Source organism: Anomaloglossus baeobatrachus, chromosome 3 (assembly GCF_048569485.1).
Source record: "Anomaloglossus baeobatrachus isolate aAnoBae1 chromosome 3, aAnoBae1.hap1, whole genome shotgun sequence".
Taxonomy (NCBI): domain Eukaryota; kingdom Metazoa; phylum Chordata; class Amphibia; order Anura; family Aromobatidae; genus Anomaloglossus; species Anomaloglossus baeobatrachus.
This window is the reverse complement of record NC_134355.1, coordinates 219,760,406-219,779,726: the sequence shown is the minus strand read 5'-3', so window position 1 is coordinate 219,779,726 and position 19,321 is coordinate 219,760,406. Positions and strand designations below refer to the sequence as shown.

Below are 19,321 nucleotides of genomic sequence, written 5' to 3'. Positions count from 1 at the left end.
TGTGTTGCTTTTACGTCAAACGTATCGTTTGGCATTGTGCCCAAAAAGTTTGATTTTGGTTTCATCTGACCCAGAGCACCTTCTTGCACATGTTTGGTGTGTTTCCCTGGTGGCTTGTGGCAAACTTTAAACGACACTTTTTATGGATATCTTTGAGAAATGACTTTCTTATTGCCCCCCTTCAATAAAGGCCAGATTAGTGCAGTGTACGACTGATTGTTCTATGGACAGACTTTCCCACCTCAGCTGTAGATCTCTGCAGTTCATCCAGAGTGATCATGGGCCTCTTGGCTGCCTCTCTGATCAGTCTTCTCCTTGTTTGAGATGAGATTTTTGAGGGACGGCCGGGTCTTAGTAGATTTGCAGTGGTATGATACTCCTTCCATTTCAATCTGATTGCTTGCACAGTGCTTCTTGGGATGTTTAAAATTTTGGAAATCTTTTTGTAACCAAATCCAGCTTTAAACTTCTCCACAACAGTATCACGGACCTGCCTGTTGTGGTCCTTGGTCTTCATGATGCTCTCTGTGCTTTAAACAGAACACTGAGACTATCACAGAGCAGGTGCATTTACACGGAGACTAGATTACACACATGTTGCTTATATTTATCATCATCAGTCATTTAGGATAACATTGGATCATTCAGAGATCCTCAATGAACTTCTGGAGTGAGTTTGCTGCACTGAAAGTAAAGGGGACGAATAATATTGCACGTCCAAATTTTCAGTTATTTTTTTACAAAAGTTTAAAATAAGCAATACATTTCGTTCACCTTCACAATTGTGTCCCACTTGTTGTTGATTCTTCACCATAAGATTTAAATTTTTTATCTTTGTTTGAAGCCTGAAATGTGGGAAAATGTTGAAAAATTCAAGGGGGGCCGAATACTGTCACATGGCATTGTACATCCAAGTGGGACCTGATAGAATCTGTTCCAAGTTGAATAAAAAACCTGCAGAAAAAAAACTGCTTCAGAAAAAAACTCCTTACCAAACTGCTTCAGGAATTGAAAAATCCTCTAAACATTCCACAAAGAACTGACTTTTCCTGAAGTGGTTTCTACTAGAAAACTGATTGTTTTTTCACTATCTCCAAAGGCAATATGCACACAACGTCTCGTAGACACTGGTGCAGCTGCCGAGTTTTCCCAGGTGAAGCTGCTTCAGGAAAACACTAGCAGTCATTTTCCCAAAGTGATTTTGCTCGAGGCTTTGCTGTCTCTAACGCTATGCTATAAATTTGATAGAAACGGGGCGTCTTCCCAATGGACACTGCCCGAATAAAGAATGTCACTTTATTTAACTGCTTCTTCAGATTTTGGAAACCTGAACTGGTTAAAAGAAGTGACATAAGATGGAACATTCACTGTGTCCTTTTGACATAACTGTTCATTATACTCATTTTATGAGCCGCTTTTGCGACTTTTTTTTCCAGGCACATTCCGGCCGGACAACATGCACATAGCCTAAAAATTAAATCAGTTTGAATGAGATAATGAACCTAATCAAATTCTCTAGATCGTGTTATGGTTCAGATTAGTTATAGAAGATCATTGACATGATTAAAAAGATTTCTCTACTAATCTATTTCTTTTTAGGTAATAAACATGAAGATGGGACTCAAAGTGACTATGAAAACAGTACGTCTCTTAAACGGTTAAACAGATCTATCACCCTTCAAGAACATGCAAAACAAAAAAGTCTAGAACAGAGAATGTTGGATCTTAAAATTCATGCAGTTGGAAGGCAGCAAGACACGGCAAGTCAAACAGCATTTCTTATAGAGTTTTTTGATGATGACCATCCAAGAAAAAGACGCTCATATTCATTTTCTTTAAATGCTAATGCTGCAGGGCCAGAAGCACCATACCCTATTCCACAATCTAGAATAGAGAAAGCAAAAGTGGCCTCTGCAGATCCTAAAGTATTGTCTTTAGGTCTGCAGTCAGGCGCCTCATCTCACAGAGTCATTCATAGTACCCAGCATGCAAAATTGTTGCTAAAACAGAAATCCGAAGAGCCATGTACATCTATATTTTCACAGAATGTTTTACTAAGAAGTTCTGGGAGTCTTGGACATCGACCACCAAATAAGCAATCTACAGTCAACGATATTCAGTCTCCTGTGAGTAAAGATCACAGAAATAGTCAGCTCCATGAAAATACAAATGCAAAAGAAGAAATGGCTCCATCAGATACAAAGGTAATTTAGATTAGTGATTACTTGCCTGCAATGCAAGTATTTGGATTACATATTAAAACGCAAAGTATCATTGGCCATCAATATGTTTTCCATTTATTGTGATTCGACCATAAATAACAAGGCTAAGAACACGTTTTAATAAACTGGAGTAGAGGTGGATTTCCATCTTTCACCCCTTTTTAATTGTATGACACTATGCACATGCAAATGGAAAGCTAATACAGAAATGAACTACATTAATGCTGCTGAGAGGTAAAATATATCTTTGTACCGTGTTAGCCAGTACAGCTAAAAAAAGTTTGTTCTTTTAAACAAACTTTTTTGCTGCTGAGAGAACACTTTGTCCAACAATAAAGGTCTTCATGACTGCTGTGGGTGAGGAAAACTGCTTTGTGTTAATTTTGGGCCTGTCTCTTCTACTTGACCCTGACAGGTCCTTCGACACTTGTTTACCACCTTGTCACCACTCTATTTTCATATGTAACATGTATATTTTATTGGTGTGGTTATGACTTCACTATGGGTATTTGTGACTATTACTGTAATTATATATTTTTCATATTAGCTGACCTGGGTCTACTACATCTCAACAGCCTTGCCATACCAGGTGTGGGCTTCCATGCGGACTGGCATTAAGTGATTAGTATGGTAGTAGTGAAATTAGGAAATAAAAGTAGGTAGAAGTTGTAAAGACCATTTGTTTATTCTCTTGGGAGGGAGGATTCGCAATTTGACATCCAGTCACCCAACACCTGGCCTAAACCCGCAGTCCATTTGTGCAGCCTTCCTTAAAAATTGATAAAAAAAAATGTCAACGAAAAAAAACCAGACAGTATTTTATATAAATTAGAGAAGTTGCAGCCAAATTTTTCAAGTTAGATGGTATCTAGATAGAGTGCAAATTTCTGTTTTTGTTTTTTTTTACTTTGTGCTATAGAATAAATGGTTGGCAGTGAATCTCGGATCACGAACACCCACTCAAGTCTAAGGGCGGCTTTGCACGTTGCAACATCGCACGTGCGATGTCAGTGGGGTCAAATCGAAAGTGACGCACATCCAGTGTCCCTTTCGACATCGTAGTGTGTAAATGCTAGATGATGCTAGATGATACGTTGAACGAGCGCAAAAGCGTCGTTATCGTATCATCGGTGTATTCTCCGACATTTCCATAATGCCGGTGCCGCGACAGGTACGATGTAGTTCCTCGTTTCTGCGGCAGCACACATCGCTGTGCATGAAGCTGCAGGAGCGAGGAACATCACCTTACCTGCCGCCGCCGGCTATGCGGAAGGAAGGAGGTGGGCGGGATGTTTACATCCTGCTCATCTCCGCCCCTCCGCCGCTATTGGCCGCCTGTCGTGTGATGTCGCTATGACGCCGCACGACCCGCCCCCTTAGGAAGGAGGCGGGTCGCCGGCCAGAGCGATGGTCGCAGGGCAGGTGAGTGCATGTGAAGCTGGCGTAGCGATAATATTCGCTACGCCAGCTATCACAAGATATCGTACCTGCGACGGGGGCGTGGACTATCGCGTGCGACATCGCAGCATCGGCTTGCGATGTCGCAACGTGCAAAGCCCGCCTTAGGATGCTTGTGACACATCTGACTGCACTCGAATGTCAACCGAGTGCCATCCGATATACGTTAAGACAGACAATGGCGAAAAATAAGAAATGAATCTCTTTATTCTACTTACCTGTGATCTGAGTCTCACATGTGAGAGAATCTGAGAACAGTGACTCAGTCAGCTCACGCTCGCAGTAGAGTTTAAGCAGAGGGTCATTAGTACATCACATCCTAGGCTATATGCAAGTATGTCCCCAGCCATATGGGAAAACTGGTGCCATTTTTGGAATTATTGGGTCAAGTTTATGTAGAAATAGGGCTAACATATGAGGAACCAAAAAGATGATTTTGGGTACTCACCATAAAATCTCTTTCTCAGAGTCTTCATTGGGGGACACAGGAAAGCATGGGTATACGCTGCTGCCACTAGGAGGTGACACTAGGCAAAAATAAAAGTTAACTCCTCCTCCGAAGTATATACCCACCTACTAGCAGGAAGCTTTTCAGTTTTAGCTTGGTGTCAGTAGAAGGTGGACATGGGGCTTCTTTTGTCGACTTGTTTTTTTCCACAATCCCTTTTTTTACACTAATATTCTCTCCTTTTCTATTGCAGAAAACAAACGTAGTGTGAGGGCAGCAGAGTGTATGAATCACTCTGTCTTCCTACCTAGAAAGCGAGAGCACAGGATGAAACAGTCACACTGTTGTCTTTCAGGTCTGGAAGGCAGGATCATTTAACACTAACTCGTCGGCACTTAAAGGGAACCTGTCATCAGAAATTTACCTGTAAACCTAAAAGTTTCCCCCTCTGCAGCTCCTGGGCTGCATTCTAGCAAGCTTCCTATAGTTTCTGTGGCCCCTTTTATACCAAAATAAATACTTTATAAACTTGTACCTTTTCGTATGCAAATTTTGTAAATCGTCCATGGGGGCGGGCTCTCTGGGATCCGTTGCTGTTCCTCCAGCAGATTAACGCTGCCCCCAAACGCTGAATTTCAAACCTCAGGATGCCGCCCCTGGGCGCCCGTGGTCCTGCGCATGCGCTGTGCGACTGTAGCGGTGCCGAGCACTGTGTGCACGTGTGACCGCTGGTGACTCTTTGCGCGGGCACGAGGTTATGGGCGGCGCTGTGAGTGTCATCAGCAAGTGCCGCCCATAACCTCGTGACCGCACTTTCCCCTTTGCCTCCTGCGTTCTGCGCAAGCGTCTCCTCGTAACCTGTGGTGGCCTGATCCACTCCTCCCATCTATTTCCTGCTGCAGGGCAAGATGGGAAAGGTGACGTCGGATCATTTGGCCAGCGCTTGCGCAGAACGCAGGAGGCAAAGGGGAGAGCGCGGCCACGGTATTATGGGCGGGCACTTGAAAAGCAATCAAAGCGCCGCCCATAATATCGTGCCTGCGACCACGTCACCAGCAGTCCTCGCGTGCACGGGACCTCGGGCGTCCTGATCTATGAAATTAAGCAATGGGGGACGGCGTAAACCAGAAGGAGGGACAGTAACCGACACCACACGGCCCGCCCACATGGAAAATTTACAAGAATTTCAGGCAAAAAGGTACAACTTTATAAAGTGTTTTATTTGGTTTAAAAGGGGGCACAAAAAGTACAGGAAGCTTGCTAGAATGCAGCCCAGGAGCTGCAGAGGGGTAATCTTTTAGATTTAAAGCTCAATTTCTGATGACAGGTTCCCTTTAATGTTTGGATGGGGAGACATAATGATCCTAGCCACAATTCTCCAGCACGCTCGCCCACCACAGCAATGTGCAGCCAGGGGACAGAAGAGGACAATCAAGAAAGAGCCAGGTAACAATCACATGGAAACAAGGAACTCCTCTGCTCTCAACATTTCAACTCCCTCTCCCTCCCATGATCACCGATAACAGCGGCAGCAGCAAACGCCGCTCTCATCAACACTATAACCCGGCTTCTAGTGCAACGATCCCAGAGCCTTCTTTCCTTCATGCTTGCGCAGCTCACGAGTCGGAGTACAGATACGCCCTCCGCGGCCATCTTACCCAGTATATGTTGGGCTGTTCCTCTGTACAGTCACGCAGGTCGGCTTAAGATACGCCCTCCGCAGACCATTTGGCCAGCGCGTGTCTCTACATTCCTCAACGCAGAACATGACGGTCATGCCCTCTTCCGGTCATTCAAAGAAGTAGAGCCCCAGGGGGCAGTCCAATCAGAGTTAGGAACAACCTCTTCTCGCAATAGAACGGCCCTGTGGTTAAATCCCACCTGATCAGCTCAGCTTCTCCTATTTACCAGCTGGATCACATCAGACACAAATGGGGACACGCTCTGCAGGAGTATCCATTGTCTGAATCTGGGTAGGATCTGTTACACGAGAGACAAAGGTTTCTTCCTCACAGTATGTCTATCTCCACATTTTTCCTCACTGTACTCTCACTATGTCCAATACAGGGGACGATTGTCTCTCAAGCAACCATAGCTTCTTATTATGCCTGCTCAACCTAGTCCAGGTGTAATAATTATAATGGATAACTCAGGAATCTATTTGCGTGGAGCAAAGACACAACTGAACCCGGTTTATAGGTGATTAAGTTTGGATTGTAACACACGGTGATTAGTAAACAAGTGCAGAGGAAAAAAACAATCCAGTCCATAAGCACACAGTAAAAATATCAATTGAAGCCTTTAAGGAAAGTCTCTTGAAAACCTCACAAGATACCGTGATTTAGCAATGCAGTCTTTGAAGCTCCATAAGGAAGTGTCTGAAAAAAAGCGGGATGCATAGTTTACACAGTATACACAGTATACAATGGTCAGAAAACAAACACAGAGCAGTTTCTGGTGTCCAGAACAGTCCTGTGCTCTGCTACTGCCTCAATTCAATGGTAGAAGCAACATAGCAGTTAATTAAGCAAGCCAGCTTACGTGACAGCAAGGCAGGTCAGGCTAGAACCACAGCAGGGGCTAGGCATCAACAGCAGGTGGCAGAACCTCTGAAGAGCAGCAACAGGAGTTTCACACAGGATTTGCTGAAGTAACTTGAGATGCCACTAAGAGTAGGAAACCAGGCACAATACTCAAGCGGAGGACTAGAGGCTGGACTGGGATTATAAAGGCAAGAGGACACAGAACACATGGTGAAGAATGAAGCAGGGGACACCATCTTAGAAAAAGGCAAAAAGCCCAAAAAGGATAAACAGAAAAACCAGAGTCCTTACACCAGGTTTCCCTCCACTCCATGTCCCTCATGTACTAATTCCACAGTACTTGCTGCCCAGGAGCCCCCTGCCAATAGACAAATTCAGAGGAGGTCCTCTACTCCAGAGTGGGCCTTATCTCTGTCACAGTCTGTAGCCTAAATAACCAGAGTATCACAGACCCTGGTTACGGTTATGCAAAAGCTACCTAGACAAAATACAAATCTGAGGAACACTGATCTCCTCTCAAGGGTGAATCAGGGTTACCAGATGGCTCCCTCCAACGTGGCAGATCGCGAACAGATTCTAGGAAATTAACCTGTAATGCGTCACCATCCAGATCTCCCTCTCAGTCTCCATCCAATTCCTCAGAGGGACCTTCAGCCACAGGAGAAATGCGTACATTGCAGAAATCTGAGTCCAGTACGGAATCTGATTCAGGTTCAGATTCTGACTCAGACCAGTCCTCAAAGTTGAGCATTATAGTAGACTGTCTAGTTCAGACTGTTAGCTGTCTATTTCCTTCAAAAAAATTAAACAAACACTAGCCCTCTTCTCAGGTCACAAAGAATTCCAAGAGGTAGTAGATAGAGAATGGGGACAACTTGACAGACGTTTCAAATGAAGAGTGTGCATGGACATCCTGTATCCTTTTGCCTCAAACGTTTTAAAAAGGTGGACTAAATCGCCTTCCGTTGACCCGGCACCATCTTTTCGTTATCAGATGGAGCTATCCTCGAAAAACCCACCTATAGACAAGTAGAATCTTTAGCCAAGTCCGCATTTGAGGCAACAAGCACAATTCTAAGCCCAGCATTTGCATCTGTCTGGGTATCCAAAGCTATTTCCACGTGGACCAAACACCTCCGTGACTGCATGACCAATGGAGCTCCACCAAAAGAACTCTCATATCTCGCCAGTCAAATATCTTCTGTCAGCTTCCCTCAACATCGCTAGCTGCTCAGCCTTCATCGGAGGCCGGTTATTTGGAGATCTCTTAGACCAAATTATCGCCAAGGCCACAAGTGGAAAAAGTACCTTTTGTCTCAGCAAAGGACAAGACCACCTTCTAACAAAGGGAAATTCACAACTTTTCGCTCCTTTCGCCAATTTACCAACAAGAGTGGTAATCAAGAAAAGACTTTTGCGCACCAAGAAAGGAAGAAGTCTTCATTCAAACCAGTTCAAGCCTGGAAACAGTGACCACGTCAGAACAGACAGGGATAGTTCAGATCCAAAAACAAGTTCAATATTGCGTGACAGAGAAAGGAGATTTCAGAGTGAGCGGACGACTTCAGCTCTTCAAGGAAGTGTGGTGCTCAGAAGTAAACGACTCATGGATTCGGGAGATTGCAATTTCAAGATACAAAATACAATTCAATTAGACACCACAACACTGTTTTGTGCTATGTCAAATACCAAAAGCAAAATATCTCGTATAGGGTTTCTATTCAGCCATCTCCACTCTCCATAAAGCAGGAGTAATTGTCCTGCTTCCTTCAGAGGATCGTTTCAAAGGTTTTTATTCAAACCTGTTCGTTGTACCAAAGAAAGATGGAGCAGTACGCCCTATTCTGGATCTCAAGGTATTAAACCAATCAGTCAAGATACGCCACTTCAAGATGGAGTCTTTTTGACTTTTCGAGCAGTAATATTCTCTATGGAATCCCACACTGTCCATACTTTTTCAGAAAAATATAGCTTCTCAACCTAAAGTCCGAACATTCCTACAGTGGGTAGTTCATTCTAGGCTCCCTTTCCAACTCCTAATAGAGCCTAAGTATCAAAATCTAGTCCTCAATGCAATACAAAACCCACTTTTCAAGCCTATTCAAGACACAACACTGCTCCTGCTAACATGGAAGGGCACATTCCTAGTAGCCATCACATCCATACGTCGAGTGTTGGAACTTGCCGCGCTCTCATGACATGCCCCGTATCTCATTATACATCAAGATAAAGTCGTACTTCCTCCCCAAGGTAGTCTCTTCCTTCAACTTAAGCGAGGAAATCATCCCTCCGACGTTCTGTCCGACACCCTCTCATCCCACAGAAACAGCACTAAACAAACTCGACCTGGTCAGAGCAATCCGCACATATCTTAACAGAACCAAAGACTTTAGACAATCAGACTCACTTTTCATCATCCCTGATGGACAAAAATTCACTATAGCTAGATGGAAGCATTCTGCCATTCTAGAGTCATACCGACTAAAAGAAAGGATGGCAGCATCCTGGACCATCCGTCATCAATATTCCCCCTTACAAGTTTGCAAAGTTGCCACATGGTCCTCTTCACACTTTTTCCAAGTTCTACAAAGTAAATACCTACTACTCCGCCAACGCAAGCTTAGGCAGGAAGGTTTTACTGATGGCAGTTAACGTAAATCAATGACCTATTTTACCGTCCAAGTTTTCTCACCCTAAGGGACTGCTTTGGTACGTTCCATGGTTTCCTCTGCAATCCAATGAAGTGACAGAAAAGAAGATTTTAGGTACCCACCATAAAATCTCTTTCTCAGAGTCTTCATTGGGGAACACAGCACCCACCCTAATATCTTTACGCGTCTTCAAAGACAAATATCAGTCACCTAATTACTAAAACTACTTCTCCTCCTACTGCTTTATCACTAACTGAATAACTTCCTGCCAGTAGGTGGATATATACTCCAGAGGAGAAATTAACTTTTATTTTTGCCTAGTCTCACCTCCTAGTGGCAGCAGCGTATACCCAGGGTTTTTTGTGTCCCCCAATAAAAACTCTGAGAAAGAGATTTTATGGCGAGTACCCAAAATCTTCTTTTTGGTGCCCCATATGTTAGCCCTATTTCTAGATAAATTTGACCTACTGATTCCAAAAATGGCACCAGTTTTTCCCCTATGGCTGGGGATACACTAGCATATGGCCTAGGATGCAGTATATTCTAATGACCCTTTGCTCAAACTCTACTGTGAGTGTGAGCCACTGTGATCCGATTTTGTCACATGTGATAATCAGATCACAGGTGAGTCGAATGAATAGAAAGAGATTAATTTCTTCATTTTCTCCATTGTCTGTCTCCGCATATATAGGACGGCACTCGGTTGACATTCGAGTGCAGTCCGATGTGTCACACGCATCCTTAGACTTAAACGGGTGCTCATGATCCGAGATTTGCTGCCAATCGCAGCATCCTAGAGCTGAGGAAAAACTCAGATCTGACCTGCATCCTTGAATAACATTGGTCCGAGTTAAATGCACTGTTTTATCGCAGTGTCTTCGTCTGCTAATGTGAGCTAACCCTATCAGTTCTAGTTTTTTCGATAGAGAACATTTGCCATATACTACTCTTCACTCTGCTCACCCGTAAAAATAATAATTTAATGTAGTGTTTAAATTAATATTTTTTTAAGCACAAAGGAAACGTTAAAAATTAAAAGAAATGTGTACTGCACGAGAATCTAATTTTTTTTAAACCAAAGTACAGAATTAAGATACAAACTTTTTAACCATTTGACAAACAAGAAGCTTCTTGTGTGTGTAATATAAGTGGCTTTTGCCAGGACAATCCCTTATAAGATTCCAATAATAGTCTGCCCATCTTCCTTGGTATCCGGCTTCTATTGTTTTTATGTCTTGAAGAAATATTTGCTTGTGTGTAGTGATGAGCAGACCTGGACTGTAAAAGTTTGGATCTGCGCAGTTTCAAAGATACCCGGATGGAGGACCTGGGCCCTGAGTTCCGGGTGTCTGATCCGGATTCGGCACTTGAAAAATGTAAAAACAAAAAAAAAGGGAATAACTAAAGAAAATAAAAAAAAGTGAGCGGTTCATACTTACCAAGCCACCGTCGCAGTTGTACACTGCTCCCGCAGCCTTTCCTTCACTTCCTGGGCCGCTCATCATTGATCATCCATATGCACTGCTTTCCCCGCCCACCGGACATTCTGGCGTCTGTGATTGTTTTCAGTCAGGAGCGTCCCCAGCCTGTATGACAATTTTGATACCCAGCCATGATAAAGCCCGCCAGCTGGTGCTGGTATTCTCAGACTGGGGAGGCATATGGTTATTAAGCCACCCCCCAGCCTAAAAATAACAACCTGTAGCTGCCTGAGATTGTCGCATCTTTTAGCTCGGCTCTTTCCCCTGCTCTTCCCGATTGCCCTGATGCGTTAGCAATCGAGGAAATGAGGGGTTAATAACTGCACACAAAAGTACCTGCCGGCACTGTCACTGGTAAAGGACTGGCAGGGTGTGGAACACGGTCCCGCACTTTAACCTTCCTCTAGTGTTAGGGTCGTGGCCGACCCGTTTTAGGTTTTAAATGCATACAAATTCTACATACATTTGTTTATTACATCAAGACTTTTTGACTTTTTCTGGAACTTATTTTTAAACAAAATACAATAAAATAAAACTATTTTACTAAATTGTAAAATGCTCTTATTAAAATTATAACATTTGTATTCAATTTCGACCCAGGTCTAATATAAGAGTAAAAAAACAATAATAAGTCCCAAAACTGAACTCCTAAACACAATATAAACCAACAGCCCACAGCCAGCTCTACCTCCAACAACTTGAGTTAGGGACATGTCCAGGCATGTATGGCCAAATCAGCTTACAGTTGGTACTTTGCAGAGTATACATCGTGAGTTTACACCATGCAACAATGAGGAGAAGATTAGATGCAAGCCAAATTCTGGATTATATCTTGGATGATAATGAATCAGAGGACACACAGCAGCAAACTGATACAGATGAACAGGTTTCTGAGGAGGAAGATGATGTTGAGTATCAACCGGAAGACACAGACAGTTCTGATCAGTCTGATGAGGAGGTCACCGGTGCTGAAGCTGCTCCCGCTGAAAGATTAAAATCCAAAAGTGGCAAAATCAGTTGGAGCTCAGTACCTCCAGATGTACATGGCAGGGCAGATGCTGCAAATGTCATAAAAATTTACCCCTGGGATCACAAGGTTTGCTGTGACAAGAGTAAGTGACATCAAGACATGTTTTGATCTGTTTATGCCTTTGTCAATAAAAAAAGTCATTATTGCTATGACAAACCTTGACGGAAAAAAAGTCCACGGCAACATGTGGAATGACCTTCATGATGATGACCTGGATGCCTACATTGGTGTTGTTCTCCTTGCTGGAGTGTACAAATCCTGCAAGGAGGCCACTGATAGTCTCTGGGACGCATCGACAGGCAGGAATATTTTCCGGGCAACAATGTCACTTCAAAAGTTTCAAATGATATCAAGAGTCTTCAGATTTGACAACAGAGACACCAGAACAAAATCTGACAAACTTGCTCCCATCAGGGATGTTTGGGAGAAATGGGTGCAGCTCCTTCCACTGATGTTCAACCCAAGGCCAGAGGTGACAGTAGACAAATGTTTTCTCCCTTTCCGCTTAAATTGCCCCTTCCGGCAATACATGCCAAGTAAGCCAGGCAAATACGGCATAAAAATCTGGGCAGCCTGTGATGTGAAAACTAGCTATGCATGGAATCTACAGATTTACACAGGCAAGTCTGCAAGCGGCATCCCTGAAAAAAAACAAGGAAAATGTGTAGTCCTCGATATGACTACTGGACTGCAGGGTCACAACATTTCTTGTGACAATTTTTTTACCAGCTATGACCTTGGACAAGACCTTCTCAGGAGGAAAATCACCATGGTGGGCACAGTGAAAAAAAACAAACCTGAGCTGCCCGCTGAATTGTTGCAGATGAAGGACAGGGCTCCACTTTCCTCAAAGTTTGTTTTTACAGACACCACCACTGCTGTTTCATACCGCCGCAAAAAACGACGGAATGTGGAACTGATGTCCACACTTCACAAAGATGTAGCTGTGTCATCAGGAAGTGACAAAAAGCCTAGAATCATCCTGGACTATAACAAAAACATAGGAGGAGTGGACAACCTGGACAAGCTGACTGCCACCTACACTTGCCAGCGAATGACTAGGAGATGGCCAATGGTTGTATTTTCAAACATCCTTGATGTGTCAGCATAGAATGCATTTGTGTTGTGGACAATTGGACACATTCACCAAGGATAGAATTCAAAGAAAAAAAACAAGCAGAGCATGTTTCTTGAGGAACTAGGAAGATCCCTTGTCAAGGCGCACATTGACCAAAGGGAACGAGTGCCCCGAGACCCAGCCGCTGCAGCCTTGGTCCGACAACGTCAGAGTGCTTCAACAAGTGCTTCGCCCACACCCACAGCAACACAAAGAGCATCATCACCAGCATCCTCCTCAACCAGCCCTGCCTCAACATCAACCACAACAGGCACAACCCCAGTAAGACCACCTGATTCTAAAAGAAAGAGGTGTCAGGTCTGCCCTAGCAATAAGTACAGAAAGACAAACACATCGTGCTTCGCCTGCAAAAAATACCTCTGCAAAGAACACACAAAAAGTGTCACTTTTTGCCACACATGCATCTAACTACTAATGCATCTAAAAACTAATACTTGATTTCTGTTGATTTGATTTGCTTGATTGATTGTTGTTTGTTTGTTTGACCTAGAAAAGCTACTTTTTATTATTATTGCTATTAATGTTAATATAATTTTCATCTTTTATTTGTATTAAAGTTCTATAAAAAAAAAAAAATCTGTTTTTTGCCTTTTTCATAATGTAGTTAGATATGGGTCAAAATTGACCCGTAACAACATAGATGTTACTAGAGTTAATAATATAAAATATATATATATGTATATTTTTTTACATTTAAGAAATGTGTTCTAAAACCCTTCAGTAATAGTCGGATAATATAACAAACTTTTTTAAGTTGATATTATTCTCTTGAGGTTCATTTGACAATATTTTTTATATTGAAAATGAAGGGTATGCTCTCAAATGAAAACCCAGGGGGCCACAACAAAAATATTAATATCAATCTTTCCATGGATGAGAAACCCTAACAAGGTAACTAAGAGGTAAGAAACAAATTGGATCATAAATAACTGTTTTTAGAGTATCCTAGGGGTGATTTAAGACACGGGTCAAAACCGACCCGTTAACATAAGAAAGAGTAACAGAAAGCTAACACAAGAGGAAGGTTAAGCCAGAGTGCTTCAGGTCACCAGAGGTCATACCGTGGGAACCAGAGCTGAGTGACGTCAATACTGCCAACCGGGTTCCCCTTGTCAGTGTTTCCCACAGCCTGGAGAGATCGGTCATATTTTCGATCTCTCCAGGCTCCGATGTAGCCTGGACAGTCGTAGGACGTTGTGTGGATTACGGCGGAGCTTCAAGGATTTTTTTTTTTGGTGGGTTAATAAAGAGGGGAAAGAGGGTGCTTTTTTGCATTTTATTTCAAGTAAAGAATTTTTCTCGTGTTTGTTAAGTTCTTTTTACTTATAGGATTAGTGATGGGGGTGTCTCATATACCTCTTCCCACCACTAATTTTGGGCTTGATAACAGATATGATATTGATATTGATGACAGTTTGGGCTACCCTGATTACCACTGCATCAGGGCAATCAGGACGAGCTGGTTAAAGCGCCGAGCTTGTCGCATCTAATGGATGCAACAACCTCGGGAAGCTACAGGTTGCTATTATTAGGCTGGGGGGCGGCCTAATAACCAGTCTGAGAATACTAGCCCCACCTTTCGGGCTTTATCAAAATTCCGGGGGATCGCATGCCGGTTTGTTAGAATTCATTATTTAAATAGTTTAAAAAAAAACACAAAACAAACTGCATGTGGTTCCTGTTATTTTCATACACAGCCTAGATAAGCACAGAGCTGGGGGCTGCAGACTGTAACCTGCTTCAGCTGTGCTGGGTCTCATAATATGGGGGTACCCTATGCCAAATTATTTTATTTTTTTAAATATATATTTTTACTGTACGCTATCGACCCGCCCATCGGCGCCTGTGATTAGAAGCTTTGGAAACTCTGTCACTCGTGGGGCGTGGGGGTGTGCTTGACTGCAACCAATCACAGGTGCCTGTAGGTGGGGAAAGCTGTGCATATTCAAATATCAGCTCCTAAAGTGAATTCATGACCTGGAAGTATACAGCCATTACGGAGCCTCGGTAAGATCAGCGCGCTCGCTCCTATCCCCCTATCCCTACCACCACCATTTTTAATCCTCGGATTCTTGTCCCCACAGCCTTATATGGGGACCGGCTTATCTGTGAGTCCGCTCTTCTCTACTTCTGTGTAAATGTCTGAGCACAACACTTAGCTAAAATATTGCAGCTTCTGTGCACAGGAGACCACAGTCATTGTCCATCCACAGCTCCTACATTGTGGCCTGTGCATGGCCCCTGGGCTCTCCCGCTCTCTGCTGTGGGAAGAGGTGGGCACCATATTTTTGAAGCCTGCAGCTATGCTGTCAGCTTTGGTTTCCCAGTCAATGCTCACAGTATAGGCAGTTACAGGAGGTGCTGGGATGAAGGAGCAGAGGTCCTGGATGAGGTATCGGTGGTGAGTGAGCAGTATTTGGCAGCCTAATGCTAGTAGTACAATATCAGGCTGATTATCACCACTCACCACCGTTATCACCATAGTGTACTAAGCACAGCAGTGTAATCATCCTGCTCCTGTGCTCTGAACGCTGACTGAGCTCTGCTATATCAGAGTAAGCTTCATTCAGAAGTGCCTGCATTAGACATCTGAGGAGGTTTATACTGATATAGCAGAGCCGCATATCTAATGCTCATCTTGTGTGATACAAACTATGTGCTGCGTATCTAATCCCATCGCATAAAGGGTGCTTTACACGCTGCAACATCGCTATCGATATATCGTCGGGGTCACAAAGTTAGTGACGCACATCCGGCGCCGTTAGCGACATCGCAGCGTGTGACACCAAGGAGCAACGATCGCAAAAGCGTCAAAAATCGTTGATCGTTGACACATTGCTTCTTTTCATAATATCGTTGCTGCTGCAGGTACGATGTTGTTCATCGTTCTTGCGGCATCACACATCGCTATGTGTGACGCCGCAGGAACGACGAACATCTCCTTACCTGCGTCCACCGGCAATGAGGAAGGATGGAGATGGGCGGCATATTCCGGCCGCTCGTCTCCTCCCCTCCTCTGCTATTGGGCAGCCGCTTAGTGACGCCGCAGTGACATCGCTATGACGCTGAACGCACCTCCCCCTTGAAGGAGGGATTGTTCGTCGTTCACAGCGACGTCGCTGTAAAGGTATGTGCGTGTGACGCTGCCATAGCGATTATATTCGCTACGGCAGCGATCACCAAATGTCGCACGAACGACGGGGGCGGGTGTTATCGCACGCGACATCGCTAGCTATCTCTAGCGATGTCACAGCGTGTAAAGCACCCTTTATACAGCCCACAGAGATGAATTTCTAATCCCATGCGTGAAACACTTTGTGCATCCAGTCCATGCTCGAGTTGCATTTTGTGTATCATTTCCTAGAATGTGATACTCTTCATATCTAATCCCAGCACGTAATTAGCTCTGCGGATCCAATCTCAGCACTTGATACCGTTAGTGTATTAAGTATTACACTATTATTCCCATAAAAGTGGACGGAGTGGAGTAAAAGTACACCACTGCTCCCATAGAAGTAGATAGATCTACAACAACCTGCAGCCAAATGAAAGGTTAAATATGAGTTTGATAGAACAGCAGACATTAAGAGACAAGTGTGTAAAATAGGGGAGACACTAGAGTATGAGAAAATCCAGCAGGAGGATATGGTAATAGAAGTAAAACAAATGACACTGTATTAAGTGTAGCTAAATGAGCAGGGCAAGAGAAGACACTTTGACTAAAGTGAACAGAATACTTCAGAGTAATAAACGTTTTCGGCAAAGGTGAGTATAAAAGGTATTAGGTAGTGATGGGCGATCCCCCACAGATGGTAGGGATCGGGGAGACTTGCCCAATCGTTTTGTAAAGATCGGGATCGAGATAACCCGATTTGCGTCCGATCACCGATCTTGGACTTTACAGTTATGTGATGGGACAGGGGGGCTGTAAAATCTAATATATAAAGCTCAGTGTATGTGTATATGTATGTATGTACAGTACAGACCAAAAGTTTGGATACACCTCATTCAAAGAGTTTTCTTTATTTTCAGGACTCTGAAAATTGTAGATTCACATTGAAGGCATCAAAACTATGAATTAAAACATGTGGAATGAAATACTTAAAAAAGTGTGAAACGACTGAAAATATGTCTTCTATTCTAGGTTCTTCAAAGTAGCCACCTTTTGCTTTCATTACTACTTTGCACACTCTTGGCATTCTCTTGATGAGCTTCAAGAGTTAGTCACTGGAAATGGTCTTCCAACAGTCTTGAAGGAGTTCCCAGAGATGCTTAGCACTTGTTGGCCCTTTTGCCTTCACTCTGCGGTCCAGCTCACCCCAAACCATCTCGACTGGGTTCAGGTCTGGTGACTGTGGAGGTTAGGTCATCTGGCGTAGCACCTCATCACTCGCCTTCTTAGTCAAATAGCCCTTACACAGCTTGGAGGTGTGTTTGGGGTCATTGTCCTGTTGAAAAATAAATGATGGTCCAACTAAACGCAAACCGGGGAATAGCATGCTGCTGCAAGATGCTGTGGTAGGCATGCTGGTTCAGTATGCCTTCAATTTTGAATAAATCCCCAACAGTGTCACCAGCAAAGCACCCCCACACCATCACACCTCCTCCTCCATGCATCACGGTGGAAACCAGGCATGTAGAGTCCATCCGTTCACCTTTTCTACATAGACACAGTGGTTGGATACAAAGATCTCAAATTTGGACTCATCAGACCAAAGCACAGATTTCCACTGGTCTAATGTCCATTCCTTGTGTTCTTTAGCCTAAATAAGTCTCCTCTGCTTGTTGCCTGTCCTTAGCAGTGGTTTCCTAGCAGCTATTTTACCATGAAGTCCTGCTGCACAAAGTCTCCTCTTAACAGTTGTTCTAGAAATGAGAAGGTGTGTCCAAACTTTTGGCCAGTACTGTATGTATGTCCGCTAAAGGAATCCGCACCGTCGCATTTACAATCGCGAAATTTTGCACAGACACTCCATGTAACTCAGGAAACGTTATAGACTATGTTTGGGCGGGAAAGTTTAACCCCGCGCTTTACAGTTACTCTCCAAAATCCTGCCTCCATTAAACTGAATGGAGGTGGGAGCTATAGGTTATTTATTAATAGCAACTGTGATTGGTTGCTATAGGAACAAAATAAACGGTTAGCATAAGAAGCTTATGTGTGAGGTAATAAGATGTTGGTGGGGAGACGAATAGACAGACAGACACAGACAGAGACGGACGTGGAGAGGGACGGACGTGGAGAGGGACGGACGTGGAGAGGGACGGACGTGGAGAGGGACGGACGTGGAGAGGGACGGATGTGGAGAGGGACGGACGTGGAGAGGGACGGACGTGGAGAGGGAGACAGACTGGCAAAGAAACAGCCCTGGAGAGAGACGGGCAAAGAGACAGACTGGCAAAGAGACAGCCCTGGAAAGAGACAGACAGACACACACATAGAGTTAGACACAGAGATAGAGACAGACACAGAGATGGAGACAGACTGATACAAATACAGACAGAGAGATAGAAACAGACAGACAAGGAAAGAGACAGACAAATACAGACAGCGACACACATACAGAGACTGAGAGAGACACAGAGAGACAGATACTATCCCGGGCAACGCCCGGGTACTACAGCTAGTAAAGAATATAGTTAATAATTAAGATTGTCATTATACTTACAGATCCCGCAGACTCTGTCTCCCGTCACTTCTGCTTCAGAGTCCTATTATCGCTGTTCCGGACATTAACCAGCACTGACTAAAGGACCTTCCGTGACATCATAGCCATGTGACCAGTCAGATTTGAATTTTGTATTACCTCGTTGGTTACAGACTGGTCACATGGCTATGACGTCATGCAAGGTCCTGTAGTGTCAGGGAATAGGGATGGGCGAGCATGCTCGCTGGTATTCTGTGCTCGCCCGAGCATCTCAGTATTCGAGATACTCGGCGAGCGCCGAGTACCAGCGAGATGCTCAGGCACATGCTCGGCTGCCCTTCCCTGCATGTTCACACTCTTTACAGAGTCATCCCACAGGCAGGGATTGGCTGCCACACACTGTAATTCCACAGCCGGTGAATAGCGGCGTCGGGGATCACCATTGCTATAGTAACTCGCTCTTCAGGTTACTATGGCAACGGTAGCAGCGGTGACATCACTGCTTACCAACCCGCAGTCTCTGCTCACTCATTGAGTGATGAGACAGCACAGGGAGCAGAAGCGTTCTTCCTCCCCCCGTGCTTTCTCATATAGCAGAGCTAGATCGGTGATAGACAACAGAAGACCAGGATCGTGGAGGGGTGAGAGCGAGCGATAGAGATGCAGTAGTGTCTTTTTTTTTTTTTTAACCCTTTATTGGAG

At 44.0% G+C, this 19,321-nt stretch overlaps 1 protein-coding gene across 9 annotated transcripts in view; it reads left to right on the top strand.

Annotated features, from left to right (window-relative positions):
* CEP170 (centrosomal protein 170) overlaps positions 1-19,321 on the top strand; it is a 974,470-nt gene that overhangs the window by 306,309 nt on the left and 648,840 nt on the right. For 8 of the 9 annotated variants that reach the window (XM_075339727.1, XM_075339731.1, XM_075339735.1 and 5 more), the window contains one exon: positions 1,600-2,204. In XM_075339727.1, coding sequence (XP_075195842.1) covers positions 1,600-2,204 — 605 coding nt within the window. The remainder of the gene's footprint in view (positions 1-1,599; positions 2,205-19,321) is intronic. The other variant, XM_075339732.1, reaches the window with a different exon arrangement.